This window comes from Aphidius gifuensis, linkage group LG2, assembly GCF_014905175.1.
Source record: "Aphidius gifuensis isolate YNYX2018 linkage group LG2, ASM1490517v1, whole genome shotgun sequence".
NCBI lineage: Eukaryota > Metazoa > Arthropoda > Insecta > Hymenoptera > Braconidae > Aphidius > Aphidius gifuensis.
The window spans coordinates 27,571,050-27,590,868 of record NC_057789.1 but is presented as its reverse complement, the minus strand read 5'-3'; the positions used below and the strand labels follow the sequence as shown (position 1 = coordinate 27,590,868).

At 23.4% G+C, this 19,819-nt stretch overlaps 1 protein-coding gene across 6 annotated transcripts in view; it reads left to right on the top strand.

The window, feature by feature from the left end:
* LOC122850019 (CCR4-NOT transcription complex subunit 6-like) overlaps positions 1-19,819 on the top strand; it is a 208,892-nt gene that overhangs the window by 183,773 nt on the left and 5,300 nt on the right. For all 6 annotated transcript variants that reach the window (XM_044148970.1, XM_044148968.1, XM_044148969.1 and 3 more), the window contains 3 exons: positions 8,019-8,087; positions 16,534-16,846; positions 19,310-19,461. In XM_044148970.1, the coding sequence (XP_044004905.1) occupies positions 8,019-8,087; positions 16,534-16,846; positions 19,310-19,461 (534 nt within the window). The remainder of the gene's footprint in view (positions 1-8,018; positions 8,088-16,533; positions 16,847-19,309; positions 19,462-19,819) is intronic.

Genomic DNA, 19,819 nt, shown 5'->3' with positions numbered 1-19,819 from the left:
ACAACATCCCGGACATTTTTTTCAAATACTTCTTGTTTAATATCAGCTCTGTTGTGTTCAATAAATTCCCTTACAACTCCTTCAATTAAATCAATATATGCATCGTAATCATTTCCTGTATAATTTCTATATTTTTCTGGAAAATCACTGGACAATGGAATATCACCTGAACCTATCTGTGTGTCAATCAATACATTATTAAATAGTATTTAAATTAATTTAAAAAAAATTCTTTTCTTTATAAATAAATTAATATATAAATCAATTATTAACCGTTAGTTCTAAATGTGAATCTTTTGGATCTTCAGATCTAGAATATGATGCTTCAATATCATAAAAAATATATGATCCAGTTAGATCAAAATAATAACGTTCAACATTTTGCCATGTATGATCATTTTCATCCCATTCTTCATCATCCATTGTCATTGGCCAACCTCCAATTTGCATCAATATTGACTCCAATGGTTTAATATCAAGTTTTTCAAGATTATTAATATTCATACAAGCACGATACCATTTTTTTGCTTGTCTCACAGGAAGTATATCATTTGGTTCAGCTTTTGTTTCTAGTATACCTTAAAAAATAATTCACAAAAAAATTAATTTTCATTACTTAAATTATTTTTATGATAAATTATGAATAATTAATTAATTTATTATTTAAATTACCTTTCATTCTTTCGTGAGTAGCAGCTTGAAACATTTCCATACGACCCCAACTTGGTAAATGTGATGGTATTGTTATTTTTGATTCCCATTCTCCACACATATATTCATAAAAATCATCACAAGGATTGACTGTTTTATTCATACCTTTCTTTATTTCTTTTGCTAAATTAAAAAAGTTTATAATTAAATTAATTAATCAAATTTAATAATAATTTATTTGGGTTAATTAATTTTTTTATTTTTTTTTAAATTACAAACCAAGAAATTTGCAGCCATCTGTTTCACAAATATTTGAATTATCTTTATGTTTTATTTTATTTTCTGATACTCCTTCGATATCAAAAAGCCATCCAATATCTCGTATGACATCTTCAGAATTTTTAAAATTTTTTTGTGGTTTTGAAAGAACAAATGGATTTATTAAAATCACAAATAATATTCTGTAATAATATTTTATATTAATTTAAATTCAGTATTAATATTGTGAAAATTTAAATATTTCAATACTCAACATTTTTCGATACATTATTAAAAAATAAATAATAAAAATTATCAATATTTCATATAGGTAGTTTTTCAAACTCTGCAGATATACAAACTGTGACAATTTCTCTCGTGTTCGTCTATTTTAAGAACTTTGAAAACGGATGCACCTTGAATGACTTCCCATAGTTCATATCACATTGCAATATGCATCCCGACAGATATAGCAAAATAGATAACACATAACAATTTCTAACTTTGTCAATTTGACATTTCCATGTCATATCATTCTGGATGAAATATATAGCAAATAAAAAAATATAGTAATCAAAACGACAAATAAAATCACAACAAAAAACTACGTGATAAAATAATAAAAAGCAACAATACAACTTTGTTAGATAGTTGAGTAAGTACTAATAGTACCTGATAGCTTGAATTATGATGCAAACAAAAAAAATGATGAAAATAAAAATTAAGTATTAAAGTTTTTAATTTTATTTTTAAAACTATTCTATAACTATGTATGAATTATTTTATATTTATTTTTTTTTTTACATTTTATTTATCTAATAAATATTGATAATGATAATAATTAATTAAAATACATATCAAAATGTTTTATATAATATATTTAATAATTTTTATTATGAAAAAAATAGTATCTACAAAGTTGATATTTTTCAAGACCACCCAGTATTTCATAGCAATAATGCAAACCAAATAAAAAATTTAAAAAATTAAATTAAATTTATATAAAATTAATTAAATTATATTTCATATTAATAATAAACAAATATATTAGACTGCACAAGTAAACTTGTGATCTAAATTTATATTAGGTTTAATGACACTTTGCCTTTGTTGGCGTTTATTTTATATATATGTGTATCATATTGTAGTACAAGGAAAACTTAACCCCCTTATGACCTCAGTAAGGAGTAAGCTTCTGGGTAATCGAGTTTATCAAGATTTCGCAGTTTCATTCACCTTACCAAACTTAATCGAAACATATTTCCACTTTTCAACTCATTCACAGTTGTTACAATTTAAAAACAAAAAACTTTTTTAAAACTTTTATATTGAAAACACTGTATTTATATTAAATGTTTTGAATTTAGTTTATTTATTTATTTTTGTATTTTTTTTTTTTTTTTCGGAGAAAAACATTTACACACTTGCAAATTTAAGAATATATTTTGAAAAAGTTTATTTATTTTGAAGGTTTAGATCTCTCAACGTACCAAGTGACTGTTAAGATTATTGGTAGATAAATTTTTCTATTTTTTTTATTTTGTTCCACACGATTGGCTTTATCTATATTCACAAGCATAAGTATTATTTCATATCAGATTTTTATCAAAATGTATCTGTAGAATAATCGAATACAAGGCGTGTCATGATCAAAAACTACAGATGCATCAAGTTTAACAAGACTTGTAATTTATGGTTTTTTTTTAAATCAAAGATAACCAAAAATTCAAGATATTCATCAGATTGTTGTGAAATTATTATCACAAAAAAATAGACAACTATCTGATAAATAAAATGAACAAAAATTAGAATTTTTTAATATTCAAAATAATAGTCAACAAAAATTTTCAATTTCCAAAACAAAATTACTACTTACCAAGTTAAATGATTTTTATAATTTTTTTTTTTCTTTTAATAAAAATTCTTTGAAAGAATAAATTTATAGAATAATAAATATACCCTAGAGTTAATGTAAAATTTCAAATAAAAAATAACCCACTACGTAAATATAATTTAGCTGAAAAAAAAAAAAAATTTGTTTTATGTTAAGAAAAACTGGCTTTCTCATTTTATTTGGAAGGTTTTTTGGTTGGTCTGATTACACAGCTAAAAGACATTTTATATATACGATTCAAGACACCACCCTAACTCTACATTTTTTTTATATAATTTTTTTATTTTTCTACTCCACGACTATGTAAGCTCCATTTTAATAAACCGTCTCAGTCACTGACGTAAAGAATGCGACGTCGTTTAATCCAGTAATCCCTTCGGGGGTTTACCTCTGAGCGTCAAAAAGCTATTTCAACGTTGGCCCTTATCGTCTCAACGTGCTTTTACTATGCCTGTGCATATAACTAACATATATAAATGTTTATTCATGTGAATATACATATATGTATAGAGCTTTAGTTTTGACTCAACATGTATAAACTAAAACTTTCTTCAAAGTGTATGTTTACATCTCGTCCTTCCTCTATAAATATGTATATATTAACCGAAAATGTTTTCAAAATATATCTAGCACTAGTTGCATTAGCTACATCAAACGCATATACACATCAAACTATAAACTTATATGTCTCTATATTAAAATTATTTATTCCAACTTTGACTGAATTTTAAAATATTAATATAAATATTTACTAATGACATAAATTAATACTTTTTTTCTTTTTTAAATAAAAATTATTCGACATAAAAGAATTGATTTATTGATAGTTTATTTTTAAAATACATTATATATATAAAAAATTTATTTATAATTGTGATGTATATAGCCAAGTATAAGGGCGTCGGTTTTCGTATCATATGCCATTGAATTTTCCAATAAAAATTTATCACTCAACTATGACCTTTACCTTTTTTTACCCTCATAAAAGTTATATTCGATAAAATCTGGTCGTTTTTGATAGAAAGTCATTATACATGTGATTCAACTTGGTATTACATTTTTTCTTTTTCTTTTTCATGTTAAAAATAATCATTGAAATTCAGCAAAATATCCCGTTATTATTATTTGGGGTTTTGATGGCAGGAGTAAATAAATATAAACTACTTGAAAGTTGTTCAATCTAAAACTTTGAATATATATATAGATAAAATAATCTTATTAATGTAAACTCAATGCAGTTTTAAGTAATAATTAAAGTTAAATGAATAAAAACAAAAAAGTTAATTGATAGTCTCAAGAGGATTACAAAGTTTTAGCAAGATGACAGTATTTTATAGTGGCTATTTGTGGATTATAGGATTACTGTGAAATGGCAATGAAACTTATACAATATTAACTGTTAATTTATATATAATTAATATTAAATTACTTCAAGATTATTATTTTTCAATAATTCATTGCAATTTTTGTTTTATTTTATTTATTTTTTTTTTTTTGTCATCTTAATATTATTTTTTAACTTTTAATTTATTTTCTAATATCCCATCTTTATTTATTAACATCAACTTTGCAAGTTTATTTTTTATTTTTATTTCAACTTATTTTTTATATCATAAAATGTACTGCATAATCTAAATGAAAAAAATTCTGCAATATTAAAGAAAAAAAATTGAAAATAATTGGATAAGTTCTTTGCATCGACTCATGAATTTTAGTAAACTATTTTTTTAGAATAAAAAATTTATATATGTAAAAAGTCTTTTAGAATTATTACATGCATATAATAATAATAATAAAAATTGATATAGGCCAACTAGTTTTAATAATTTTTATATTTTACGGTTTTCTTTGAAATATAATTTACCGATATCTTAATTAAGTCTCTGATTTCGATGAGAAAAATATCAAATATCCCGAGGTTAGGTAATCAAAAAAAAAAACATCTGCATCGCTTCGACAAATATTTTCTCTGCTATTTACCTATTTTACCGCTTTTCATGGAAATTAATTTATAATAAAAAATAATATATAAAAAAAAAAAAAACGTTGAGACAAGTTTTTTTATCAAAGTTATTAAAGTCATTGAATTACATGTTTTAAAACGACAAACTATATCAAAAGTTTAACTATTATTAATACTATTATTATTATACAAAAAAAAATTATATAAAAAAATTTAATGTATAAAATATTGTACAAAAGATAAATTATTAATTATAAAAAAAAAAAAAAAAATTCAATTTTTAAAGATAAATATTTCAAAGCTTGATGGAATTGTAATTTTTTTTTTTTTATTTTAGATAATTTATGTATTTTTTGTTTTTAGAGTTTTAGTTTTTTAATTTAATTTTATTTATATTTTTTTATTTTTTAAATGGTTTGTGCAGTATGCTGAACCTTTTTATCAGTGGGATTAGCGAGGTTAGTAAAAAAGTATATTTATATATACAAGAAGATAAAAGAGACAAGGGAAAAAGAGACCCATGTGGAAGACAAGTTTTATCTAGGCAATCAAGTCTTCACTTTATAGTTCACGAGATTACTTGAAAGATCCAAGAATTTAGGAAAAAAATACTATGAAAGTACTATGCCTGAATTCTAGTTAATTAAAAATCACATGCGTCTCTTTTATTATTCCTTGAAAAAAGTGAAAATTCATTTGACTTATGATAATAATTTAATTTCCACAACGTTTTAAAATTTTTTTTTATGATAAAAATTTTTTTGTCATTTTAAATTTGATTATCAATATATTATATTCATTTAAAAATAATCTTTCATCATAAATAAAAAATAAAAATATTCTCGAATAATTTTTAATTTAAATCTTAATTTAATCGTCTCGATAAAGTTCAACATATTTTTATTTTATTGACATTTTACTTGTCGTTAAAAATAAAAATTAATTTCTACAGGTATTATTTAATTTGATAATTCATCGTCACTTAATTAAATTAAATAATTGGCAAAAAAAAAAAAAGATTTATAATTACTGTGCTATTATTAAATTAATGTAGGTCATATTGAAACTGATGGTTGAACAAAAGTTACGTCATACACACCTTGAAGGCATTTCAAAATTACTTTTGATGGTTTAATTTTCTTGGTGTTTGTATGTGTTGCCTTGGGCATCAAGAAAAGTAACAACGTCACAAAAGTTTTCTATCCAACCCTGCTATAGCAGCTAGCATGGTCCTCCTTGCTTGAATTGACCGCTCAATCTGTGCTAGAATTTGCCCAAGGCATAGCACCAATCTCTGCAATATATGTATATATATACATCGAATAAAGTGCAAGAAACGACAGCCAAAGTCACATTGGGATCAACTAAAGTATCACGTACATCTTTTACATATTTTCCTCCTCTTTCTGTCTCTCAGTCCATACGGATCATCTCATTTTAACTCTCACGTCGTCGTCGCCTACGTAATCTCCATGATAGTCCCACGGGTATCATGACTCTCTTCCCTTCAGGCAATTTTACCCTATTTCCTATGTCTAATAAATTTGCTAAGGGTGCTTGTCGTTTTATCAACATCCCTAACAGATTTTACAAACTAAACTCCACGTTTTTATTTACAAAAAAAAAATTCTTTTTCTCTGTAAATGCAATTGAAAAATATATTGTCAATTAATGAAGATTAATTAAAATGAATAAATATAAAAATTAATTTATATCAAGCTATGAAAATGCTTTATGTTAAATATAACAAAAGAAACAATGAAAAATATGTATAGTGAATAGTTTGTAAAGGACTTTGGCAACATTTACTATACAATCAAAGTTAGCGAGAGAAATCAAGAATATATATAGATATGTATATGGGTTCTTTATCTTTGTCTTTTGTTTCACTCCTTGTTACCCTTTGTACTTGTAGTTTGCACCGATTAAACAGTTATTCTTGTTAACGTTGATGAGTACATTCAACATTTATTTCTCCAGTTTCATATCGACATACTCAAAATACATTATATGTATTCATCAAATTTACAAAGTTTAATTAATAATGGAATATACGTACACACATATGTAGATAATTAGAAATTCAAGTTGAAGGTATTTCAAACATTGTGTAATATTGTAAACATAAAATACCACAACTCATTCATTTTGTCCACTATACAATAATGAGCAAGTGTATTTTTTTTTTTGCTTTTTTTCTTTTGACATTGATGAATATTTATATTTTAAAAAATTGCCAAGATTTATTTAAACTTGCACTGTAAAATGTATGATATATGTGTTATAATGATGACAAGAAGAATTTTGAATTGTTAATTTTGATGATATTTATTCTCAGTATAATATTGCCATATAGAGAGAAACTGAAGATCCGTGTTATAATGACTATACTTATTCCTCTTTTCAACCAACGTACAAAATCTAATGTACCCTCATTTATGTCAAGGTTGAATTACGCAGAAGAGACTTGACTAGTCGTTAATGCGACTTTCAAGGAGTCTCTCCCTTTTACCATCTCATTATACTGGTTATGGGGTTTTAGTATTTTACTAAAATTATGAGATTAAATTAACATTAATGGATATGATATTTGTTCAAAGTTTCAGTTAAATTTTTTTTCCTTTTTTTTTAATACTTAATATATAAAAGATCAAAAAAAAAAAAGCCACTATATATTTTTTATTATTTTATTTTTTCCAAGTTTTATTATGACTCGTGGTATACTTTGAATTTAATTATAACTGACTTTTTATTTATTTATTTATTTATTTTTTTAAAAACTATAACAGAGCTTGCATGTTGAAGGGTGATTATAAATATATATATGCACTGAGTGATCGTAAAAAGCTACTTAAACTTGGATGACTTGTATTAATTTTATTTTTACCTCAAAGTTTTGATTAAATTTAAAAAAATAATAAATTTTTCAAATATAATTTATTCGTTTTATTTTTAAATGGATATTCAGTTTCTTTATTAAGTTATTTTTTTTAAAAACGTCACGTCAAAAATTTATTTATTATATTATTTATATAAAATAATATGTACTAATTTTGGATCCGTAATTAAAATTGATCAATTAACATTTCACTCAATCAAATATTAATTAATAGAATTAATTTTAAATAGCATATATTTGTAAATTCACTACATCCCAGTAATTTTATTATTCTTTTATTTATATCAATTAAATTTTTGGTTTGAATCATTCTGGTATTTGTAATTGACATTGTTTGTTATTTTGTATTTCAGTGACTGCAAATCAGCCACCGCAGAGACCATGGATACCCCTGACGAAACCCAACAGGACCAGACCAACATGTAAGTAATTAAATTAATCACACATAACTCATATATAATTTAAATTAAAAATAAATATCATTAGTATAATTACATATTAAAACCGCTATTATTCATTCATCAATAAATTCATCAGTAATCAATCTATTTTTTCATTCAATAATTTTTATTAACTAAAAAATAAATATTAAAAAATATCCATAAATAGAAAAAAAGTTAAAAATTCTATTATTCAGTTTTATCAGGCAGCCTGTCAATCAATCACAGTATAATATTTCAAATGCCAAAAACGTTAAAAATTTTCACATATAGTGAATCACTGTTTTCGAATATTATTGACATTGATATACACATATTGAACTACATTAATCGAATTTCAGATAGTATTTTTTTAAAATATATTTATTTTAATTTTTTATATTTCAATAATATTGAGAATGTGATTATTTATTTATTTATTTATTTTTGATCAGTTGTATATTGAGATATACAAAATGACATTTGTTAACATAAATTTTATCAGCATATATATTTCGAATATGATAGGTTTGTTATTAAACTGTATTCAAAATTTATTCAATCATATAGAATATACAATGGATGATATCAAAGTTGTGTTTATTCATTGAATATTCAACGGAAATTAACGTCGTCATATCATATTGTATACACCAAACTGAATCATGCTGACAAAATCAAATCAATATAGTAGCATTTGTATATGAAATATACAAAAATTAAGACAAAAATTATTATTAATAGTTAATACTTGTAAATAAATGATAGTTTGATATATTTAGAGTTTTTTTTTAAATTGATTATATGGGATATACGTATATTAAGATGTTCAACACACGTGATTACCATGACTAACAATACATAAAGCACGTATATTGTATGTGTACAACAGAAATCCGTAACGGATAACTGCCTGGAGTGGTCAATAACTCAGCGTACCAGTGTATGCTACCCATTAATGACCCTGTAATAATAACATTCTACCAGAGCTAATTGATAATCATGCAAGAATATCACATTTTTAGTCTGTTATAATTAAGTCCTCAGTTTTATTTTATCCAATATCAATTATATGTTTATTCTATTTTTTTTTTAAATTAATTTTTATCATCACACACACTCAAAAATTGAGAATAAAAATGAATTTAATTTTGTTTTTAATTTATTATTTTTTTAAATTATGGCCATCGGTAAATGAATTAAATTTTCAAATACTAAATACGAGAGTTTACATAATAAATATTGAATTTAAATATTTATCAGTTTGTAAAAAAAAAAAATTAATATATTTAAAAGTTGGAAATACAATATAAAAGTTTACACAATACATTTCACTGAATAAACTTTAATATTTTATATAGAATTAGAAAGTAGATTGCAAAATAAAAAAATAAAAAATACATATACACTGAATCGAATTCATCAAGATGATGAAATATATTGATTACAGTTCACACGAATATCTAAAGTTTATTTTACTTTTCTTACTATAAATAAATAAATTATAAACACCAAGTCAGCAGAAATACAAATAGCATTGGTAATCTGATTTATTGCTCTACCATAGAAACTGTATTCAACAATTGTACATATATTTATTCTCTATCATATATCTATATCGAGAAAAATTATGTAGCAAAATATTCGATCGAATTCTCCTGATTTATTCAATATATAATTTAAATCATAAATTAAAAAAATGTGGTTAAATATTATTTTTTTTTTTTTTTTGCAATAAAAATTATATACAATATTAAATTAAATAAATTATTTATTAAAACTTTAATTCAAATTTTATGATGATATTGATATTTACATTGATACATATAAAAAAGTATAAATAAATGTTGCATTTTGACAAGTAATGATTTATTACGACATATATTTTATGCTTATAACTATTGAAGCATGAACCAAATATTACAGTGAAAAATTTTCATAAATTTATTTATATTAATCAATATAAAAAGTGATAACTTTAATATCCCTAGTCAAATGCAGAGCGAATGTAATCACTCGTGCGAAACACTGATGTTATTAATATTTGTTGGTCGAAAAAAATTATTTAAAAAAAAAAATTGATACGTAATGTGCATAACCTTTCTTGATATTAGTCACCTTGAGTATTACCACTCTCTTCCAGTTGGATCCAGTCTTTATAGTGGTGACTCTATAGTGATGGTGATGATGATGATAATAGTGTTTCTGTCTCTGGCCCTTTTGGCCTTGTGTTGCAACAACCACACACATATTCACACCACACGAGTAAATTTATTGGACACAGCGTTGTGATCATTTACCATAGCAAAATATGAATATGTATACTCTGTATGTTGATATCCATTGCCAAAACCAGACACTCTACTCTTCGATACATGATTCAGACGCATTGTCAGTATTGAACATAACTATATATATTAAAATTACATTCATTCATTATGGTTTATGCATCTTCATTTCTAACAGTGCGTACTGTAAACCCGTCAAAAACTTCAAGCAATATCTACCTGTATATATTCAAAGTAACATGTCATCCATTCACTTGAGAATCATTGATTGTTATTTATTATATTAAATAATTTTTTAATTATTTTTCAATTGAAAAATAAAAAATTAATTGTCTAGTAATAAGAATTTTTTTTTTTTTTTATTTATGATAAAATAAGAGAAATTTTCTATAACAGATACGGGAAAAAGTATGTAAAGAAATCGATTTTCTTATATTGAAATAAAAAAATTAAAAAAAACTTGTTCAGAAAATTTATGGTATAACCAATGGTTATAGTATCTGGAAGCACTTTTATTGAAAACTTTTTGTAGTAAAAATTTTTCTTTTTTTTTTTCTTACTTTTCGAGTTTAGAGTTATTGGCATGTCCGAAAATTTTTTTGCATAAGGTTATTCGAGGTTAAATTTTCTTTTCTATATTACTGATGTCAAGTGAGTATTTATGAATGACAGTGAAAACTATCTTTAATTTATCAATTTTCAGTAAATCTAAAAGTTTTTTTATTAAATAGAAAAAAACAACATGTTTTTTATTTATTTATTTATTATAATATTTTTATAATTCAAAAAAAAAATTATCATCGGTAAATCTTTTGTCTTTATTTTTTTTTTTTTCGTCATTCCAGTAAATAAAAGAATCTCTCGAGGTAAAACCTCATTTTATATAATATATACAGCAAGTACTATTTACAAAATAAATACAAAAAAAAAAAAAAAAGAACAAAAAGATGAGCTTAATTTGAAATAAGTAAAGCGTTACCTCAGCTATTCATTAAATCACATTTTTTTTTCTCTTATTTGTTTGGTTTGAATTTGAATCGACTCGATATCCGATTTTATCAATACCTACCGCTTATTAAAATAATTTTCGTCAATATAAAATTTGTAATTTTAATTTTCAATAGATCCCGGTTATAATTATACACTTTAAATTTTATTAAAAATATAAAAAATGAATATCTGACGTACGAATATATGCGCGTATTGATGAAAGCGTTAAGTTTATTTCAAGTTAACCATGAAGAATCGATCGTGACAGAGTTTTCCCTCCTGTGGTTTTAATATCAACGCATATGCAACATCGAATCAACGCTATCTTTAACTATAAAGACATGATATAGCACACGATTATTTATTTTCTACTATTTTTATTACCAGACTGATATAAACGACACTACTCTCTGCATTTGTGTTTATTCACATTTGAAAAAAAAAAAAATTAAAATGAAATACAAACATAAATTATAAAAGACATAAATAAAATAATAAAAATAGTCAAGTTTTCACTTACATCAACGGTATATTAAAATAAAAATGATATTTTAATCGTTTCAAAAAAAAAAAAATAAATAAACATTGATGAGCAAGAATTTACGTCAAAATGACACTAAATGAACTGATAATATCCAGTTAAGTGTACAAAATAGCAGATGGTCATTCTTCATCATGACAGACGAGGCAATTTACTATAAAATTGTCAAGATTTATAATAATAAAATAGTTGTATAACTCAAGTTAAAAAAAATATTTAAAAATTTAATTGTATTTAAAAGATGCATTAATTATAATTTAATTTCATCATGAAAAATCAAATGTATTTATGCATTATATTAAATAGAATATATTCTAATTTTTCATGTTTAAAATTTAAATATAATTTAGATATTTTAGGTTTATATTTTTTAATATAATATATTTTTTTTACTTGGAAATATTTATACATTTTTTTTACTAAAAAAATATAAAACTTGTAGTTTTTTACCCACCATTTTTTTATGACTCATTTTTTTTTTTTTTTGCAAAATTGTGATTAACAAAATGGCAAGTTATTATAATAAAAAACGTCAATTATATATTTTTTTATATTTATCTACTTGTTCATTATGTGCCAACCGATATGCTTAGTCTAAATACTGTTGTATCCAGAAGCTACTCACCAATGGCATTCAGTCATTCAATGTCACAGATGTTACTCTGTAAAATTATTATATGTCAAATTTGCAACACTCGACTGTAGATTATTTATTACCACTATAATGACAAAGTAAAATAGTATGTATGCATAAATGACATATTATCTTCACTTGACACAGATTGATTCCAAACCATTCTTCAAATTGTTGAAATACTTGAGATTATTATACAGACTATTATTTGTCATTAATAATTTTTATAATAATTGTTAATAGTTTTGCAATTTAAAACTGTCTTGTAATTTTTTATAAAATATAAAACTTGTTTAATGCTCGTATTAATATTTTAATTATTGATAAAAGTCATTATTTATCTCGATGTTATTATGCAAATAATTTATACAATTTTACTTGTTTTTTAATTTAAATTTTTTTTCTCCATTGTTGATTAATTTTACTTCATTTATTCAATGGAAACTTTACATATATATTTTATTTTTCTTTATTTCCCTTTCTAAATTGTCTGGCAATCAATCGAATTGTTGGTTTTTTTTTTTTTATACCAATAGCTTCGTTACCTGCTAGCAATCTCTGAACCCCGACTGGACTCGTGATCTTATTAGGCTACCTTGATTTTATTTTTTTTATTTGTGATTTTTTTTTTTTCAATATTTGTTTCCTGTCCAAATGACATCTGTGGTGCCCACCGGTAACAAGATGTTGTTGCTAAAAATAAAGTGAGAAAAATTGATTATCACAGGAAGCCCTAGGCATTGAATACACAAACTGTATTTATTATCATCACTTTCGACATGTTATTTTTTTTTTTTTTCTTCTTTTACGTTTTATTCAATTTTTATTCGATTTCCGTTTCAATATAGCACACATGGCTGATGTTTGGTTCCATGCAAACTCACTCAGAAGGGTAATATAACAAAAGGCCAATCTCGAGTTAAATTCATTTAACTAGTTTAAATTTTTTATACTCTTCTTTGTTCTTTAATATTTTTTTTTCTCATTTTTATACACCCTATTGTTGCTTGACATTTTTTATTTTTTTATACAAAGATTATTTTTTTACAAACTATTTTTTTTTTTAGTATTTATTTTTATTTAGAAAAAAAAAATGGTAGAAAGTTTTTTTTTTTTGTTGCTTCTCTTGTGTAAGGTTTTAGTATTTTGTTTTCTGATTTTAATTGAAATTCTAGATGTAATGAAAATGTAAAATAAAAAATATATTTTTATATGCTGATTATGTTGAACAATCTTGTGTGTATAGTGGAATTCAATATAGGAAACGAGACCAGGTGGTTTTAAATAAACGAAAACAAAAAAAAAAAGAAATACTCTTCTCAAGTGTTTATATGTATGGTACATCTATAAATATAGTTATGTATTAAGCAAGAAAACTCCAAAGTGATCATAGATTATTTCCATTTAAAACGATTTCTCTATCAGTATCAAACTTTTTATCGTTGCACTTATCCAATTTAAGCCACAAGCTGAAAATTGATCGAATGCATTAGCTCGTTATTCGATCAATAATTTACAAATTATCGATTGTCTTCAAAATGTAGTCAATATTAATTAAATATTTAAAAATAAAAAAAAACCTTTAAATATGTCTTTTGTTTTATATATTCACAAATTTCCATAATTTTCCAGCTTTGCGTTTGTTTTTAAATAAATAAATGGATAACTACGAAAAATTGCAATCGGCTGTACTATTAATGACTGCTACCGTATTTATTTATTCAACAAAACGTTTCTGTTGGAAATTCATATGGTGGATATAAAAATTAATATTTTAAATAAAAAAGTACAAATACTCCATAACTACACGTGACTACACCCAGAGTAACACCGTGACTACACCAATAGCCCCTCGGTATAAAGTATAAAAATAAATTATGATAATGATAATAAAAAAACAAATTCAAATTATGATGAAACATAAAACTTTGGTCAATTTTTTTTTCAAACTTTTTAATTTTTTTCTATACGATAAGAAACATTAACGAGGTATATATGACAATAAATAACTGTCTACCACTAGCTTTATACATTTTTTTTTTTTGTAATGAACTAAAAAAAAAAAAAAAAAAGGGATGAAATATAAAACGTCTATTAACATTGAATATCTCACGCAACATCAAGACAAAATATAATGTATTCCCAACACGATCATACAAGTGAATCTGAAAGAGTAAGTCATTTTGATTCATATCAGTAAATTCAACTTGAAAATAACTACCTTACTTTATTTTAATACAGATATATAATTACTTTCTTGATGAATTCATCAATTTAAAACCTTTTTTTAAAAACCTAATTCTTCCGACATTTAGTTTGTGTGAATATTTTAATGATATTTAAATTAACAACTATCAAAATAAATTAAATTGTTCAATGTTAAATTTGTTAACATATTGAATTTGTAATCAAGCGGATATATTGATTCATAGTTTTGCATTAAACTGAAATAAATTAACATTTTGTATAGGTAAAATTTGTAAATTCAGACTAAAACAAAGCTGATATAATAATTAATTACCCATTATTTTCATCGTTGAAATATTTAAGTAAAATTAAAATTTGACAAGTTTCATGTTGTCATGAGAAAATCATTTTGTAAATTTGAAATATTATAAAATTAAATTTACAAAATAAATTATAGTCAGTCATGTATATCAACAGGTTAATTCATATTCTGTAAAAGACTGATCAAGTTATATTATAAGTGAATTTTAAAATATACTGCTAAATTTAAAATCTCAGAAAGCTCAGTAGTGTATATAGAAAATAATAATAATAATAATAATAATAAAATAAAAAAATAAGTCTAACTGTCGTACTGAGGTCCTTGTCACATTGAATAAAATTTATGCAGACATTTTCACGACGTTGGTAAGACAGCTCACTTTATGCTGATCCTCTTACCCTATCTTTTGTCCTTAATATATATAATACTGATTCATACTCGAATGCTCGACAAAGTGCCACTGGCACAGTCAATGTGATATTTTTTTAACGATAAAATATTTATTTAATACGATCGAAAGAAGCTATAGATGTTTTTTTTATTGTTAAAATTACTTTAAAGCAATTCAAACTGAAATTTATTGATGAAAATTTTTATTGATTCTGGTGTTTCTTTTTTTTTTTAAATTCAATTATAAAATAAGGCTTAATTAAATTACATTTGAAAATTTATTTTTTTTTTATTTTATTGTTCTTTAAATAAGTACAAACGATTTAAAATCAATTAAGCTATTTACTAATATTTAAAATTTAAAATTAAAAATTGATCAATCAAATATAAAAAAATAAATTATTTTATTAAATGATCTTGGAATTTTAAATTGTTGAATTGCTCTATACTAAAAGCCAAGAAATTGTTGGAATGAGAATTGAATGGTGGTTAGGCAAGTTGTCTAGCATCAACTTGCCTCAACATTAAACTTCCATTTTACCATCAACAGACATACTGGTCTAGCAATTCTGACCCAAACCTCTCGTACAAAGTGAGATAGAAATGAGTTTAATGCCAGCTCACTGGTTCTATTGTCTATTTGTAGTTCAATGTTTGTCTTTATATACATACATATACAGATATACAAATACATACGAATTAACTGGATTTCTCATTGAACACCTACAATATTCTGAATAGCTATTGGCAAGAGATATCCAACCGCACAGTAGTCATTTTATATTTCACTGGCAAATCAAAAGATTTATAAAATTTACATCTACAAAATAATTATATAAATAAATACTCAAAACTTTTATATAAAAGTTTATATTTTTTTCTTCATGATTTTCCAATTAAAATTAATTATCACAATTTCCACTAATTATTTTGTAATACAATATGTATTACTGAATAATATACTCGACTTATTTAACTAGTTTTAATTCAATTAATAATTGATTCATTTTATGTTCATTAATATTATTGATTATTTAATTTAATTTTGTTTGTATATTTAATTAGTTTAATTTATTTTTTATTTTATTTTATTTCAGGTATTTTTACTGTGATGTGTTACAATGTACTTTGTGACAAATATGCAACACGTCAAATGTATGGCTATTGTCCAAGTTGGGCACTTGAATGGGAATATCGTAAAAAAGGTATTCTCGATGAGATACGTCATTATGCTGCTGATTTGATAAGTCTTCAAGAAGTTGAAACTGATCAATTTTATAACTTTTTTTTGCCTGAACTTAAGCATGATGGTTATGATGGTATATTTTCACCAAAATCACGTGCTAAAACAATGGGTGAAAATGATAGAAAATATGTTGATGGATGTGCAATCTTTTATAGAACAGCAAAGTAAGTAAAATTTTCATTTTTTTTATTTTTTTTTTATTTCATCCACTTTATTTGGTATATAGTTTTTTTTTTTTTTATTCATTTATTTATTTTTTATTTCACTTTCTAAACAATATGAACATTATTATTTTACTCGAGCGAATAGTAGAATAGAGTTTTACTCAAGGGAAATTCCAAATAAAAAAGACAAGAAAAAATTTTTTTTTTTTTTTTCATTTTTTTCCAACGTGTGTGGGTTTTTCCCAAGAGGTATTTTTCTTTTGTGATCAATAATGACGCAAAGAGCTTTACTTTATTAAAAATAAAAAAACAAAAAATTATACTCAAAAAAATTCTATTGTTATTCATTTCTGTAATTTAAATAATTTTAATTTGTCAAAAAGTGGGTAATTAAATTTTTTTTTTTCTTTCTATTCAAAATTTTTTGTACAGTATAAATTAAAAATAAATAAATAAATAAATTGTAAATCAAATATATATATAACGTTGAAAAAAAAATATGTATATATATAAATTTTATCATTTCACAATCAGTATTTAAACAAGTTTCAATTAAATATAAATATAATTTTTTTTATTCCTTTCTTTGACTGAATTGATGACTCTATCGCTAATCAATAATCATATGATAATCAAAAGATTTTATTGATGAAGACCTCGATTGCAATTCATTATGATATCATACAGAAATCAAAAATAAAAACCAGTAATTCAATAAATAATTAAAGATAAAAAAAAATCGAATAAATAACATTTCGTTAAATAGAAAAATCATAATAAAAAAAATATAATTTGATAACAATAACTATACTTGTTCATTTTATAAATTAATTTGTCACAGTTTAAATATTTATTTTATTTCTTTTCATATAACAATTTACAAACAACAATTAATTATTTATTTATTATCTGCTTTTTTTATATTTTCTACCTTTCTTGTTGATATATAAATATTTATTATTCTGAATTAAAAAAAAAATAAATTAATACAATGAGAAAAACAAATGGTATCGATAATGCGACAAATTTAATTTTTTTTTTTTTTTGTAACCCGTGTTATATAGTTTTATTTTTTACATCCCTATCACATGGTTATTTCACAGTTGGCCCCTCGAGCAATTCACATTAACTTACCCATTGTATATATATATTTTATCGCCAAGGGAATATATATACGTGATGCACGTGACCATATCATAGTTTGTTTAACTTTGGGCTCGCGTTTATTTTCAATATCGCGATGCAATTGAAGTCCAGTTTGCGATATTTGTTAGGCACATTGCCCACGGGTTATCAAATCTACAATATATACAAAATATATGTGAGACCATTAGCATGATAAATTGCTATGCCAATTTTTATATAAATTTATTTTTACCTTTTTCCTTGCACCGAGAAAAATAGCAAATGTATTTTTTTTTTTTTTTAAATATATAAAAAGCTCGGTTATACTATTTAAGTATCCCTCTTTTTATCGCTTTTTTAATATTTATTTTGTGCACACAATGTAACGGTCTTGTTTATATCTTAAAAGTTGGTTTCATTCGATCTTAAATACTTTGTTCAGAATATATATCTTCATAGCAATATCAACACTCACTCGTATATCTTAAAAATTATTATTTTCCTATTTTTATCATCAGCCAGTAAATCAATTGAGTTACAAGCTATTATTATTATTTCTTTTGATAATAAAAAAATCATAATATATATTTATCATCATAATGATAACGAGTAATTAATGGTAAATTGATTTAGCTTTAGTTTATAATTAATTATTGTAGAAGAAAAATTTATTGAGAAAATATCTGACAAGGGAAAATATAGGTGATTAATCATTTTATTTTGTAAAAATAAAAAAAAGTTTATTAGATGGAAAATAAAAAAAATAAATAAAGCTTTTCATGACGTGAGCTTTCTCAAACTTTATTATCCAATATTTTTTGTATATATGTATTTTAAAATTTATATTATTTATTAATTAGACAATCAGTGTGTTAAATGGTGAAAAAAATTTTTTCAAGTGTTAAAAATATATATTTCATTCAATATTAAATCGATGAAAATGAAAAGATGGATAGTTTTATTATAGTAAAATCGGCACGAAGAAGTACTTTTGGGCTTACGTGCAACACATTGGTAAACGCGATTATATTTCAGATGTGATACGTGATATGATTGTATATGCCAACTTGAATTTTCAACTTAAATCTACAATATATACTCAAAAGCATATGTTACTTTTTTTAAAAAAACTTGATAAAATTTTTAAACTAAATTCGATCCATACAGACATTTATCACAATCATTGAAAACTTGTTTGTGTTAAATAAAACTCGTACAGTAAATTTTGATAAATTTTTGTAAATTTACTGTCATGAAAATATTGATACAATAAATTTAAATTTAAATACAAAGTTGATGTGTTTTTTTAACTAAAAAAATATATAAATTATTTTACAGATTTACACTGATAAAAGAGCACTTGGTTGAATTTAATCAGCTTGCAATGGCAAATGCTGAAGGTTCTGATCACATGTTGAACAGAGTTATGCCAAAAGATAACATCGGTTTAGCTGCTTTACTTCGTACAACTGAGGCAGCTTGGGATAATGGTAAGTAAATAAGATATACCTTGAAATTACTTTAAATAAATTCACTAATAATATTTACTATAAATTTATACACATATAAATTTTTTCTTTCAATATAAAAATCGTTAAAATAAATAAGTAAATATAATAAATTAAATATATATTTTATCTTTTTTTAATCAGTATTCAAACAAGTACTGATTGGAGAAAAAAAAAAATAAAAATTTAATATTATTTTTCTTTGAATCCATTGATGACTCTATCGTTAATCAACAATCATATAACGACCAAGAGATTTTATTGATGAAGACCTCGATTGCAATTCATTATAATATCATATAGAAATAAAAAAAAAATAAAAAAATGGTAATTAAATAAA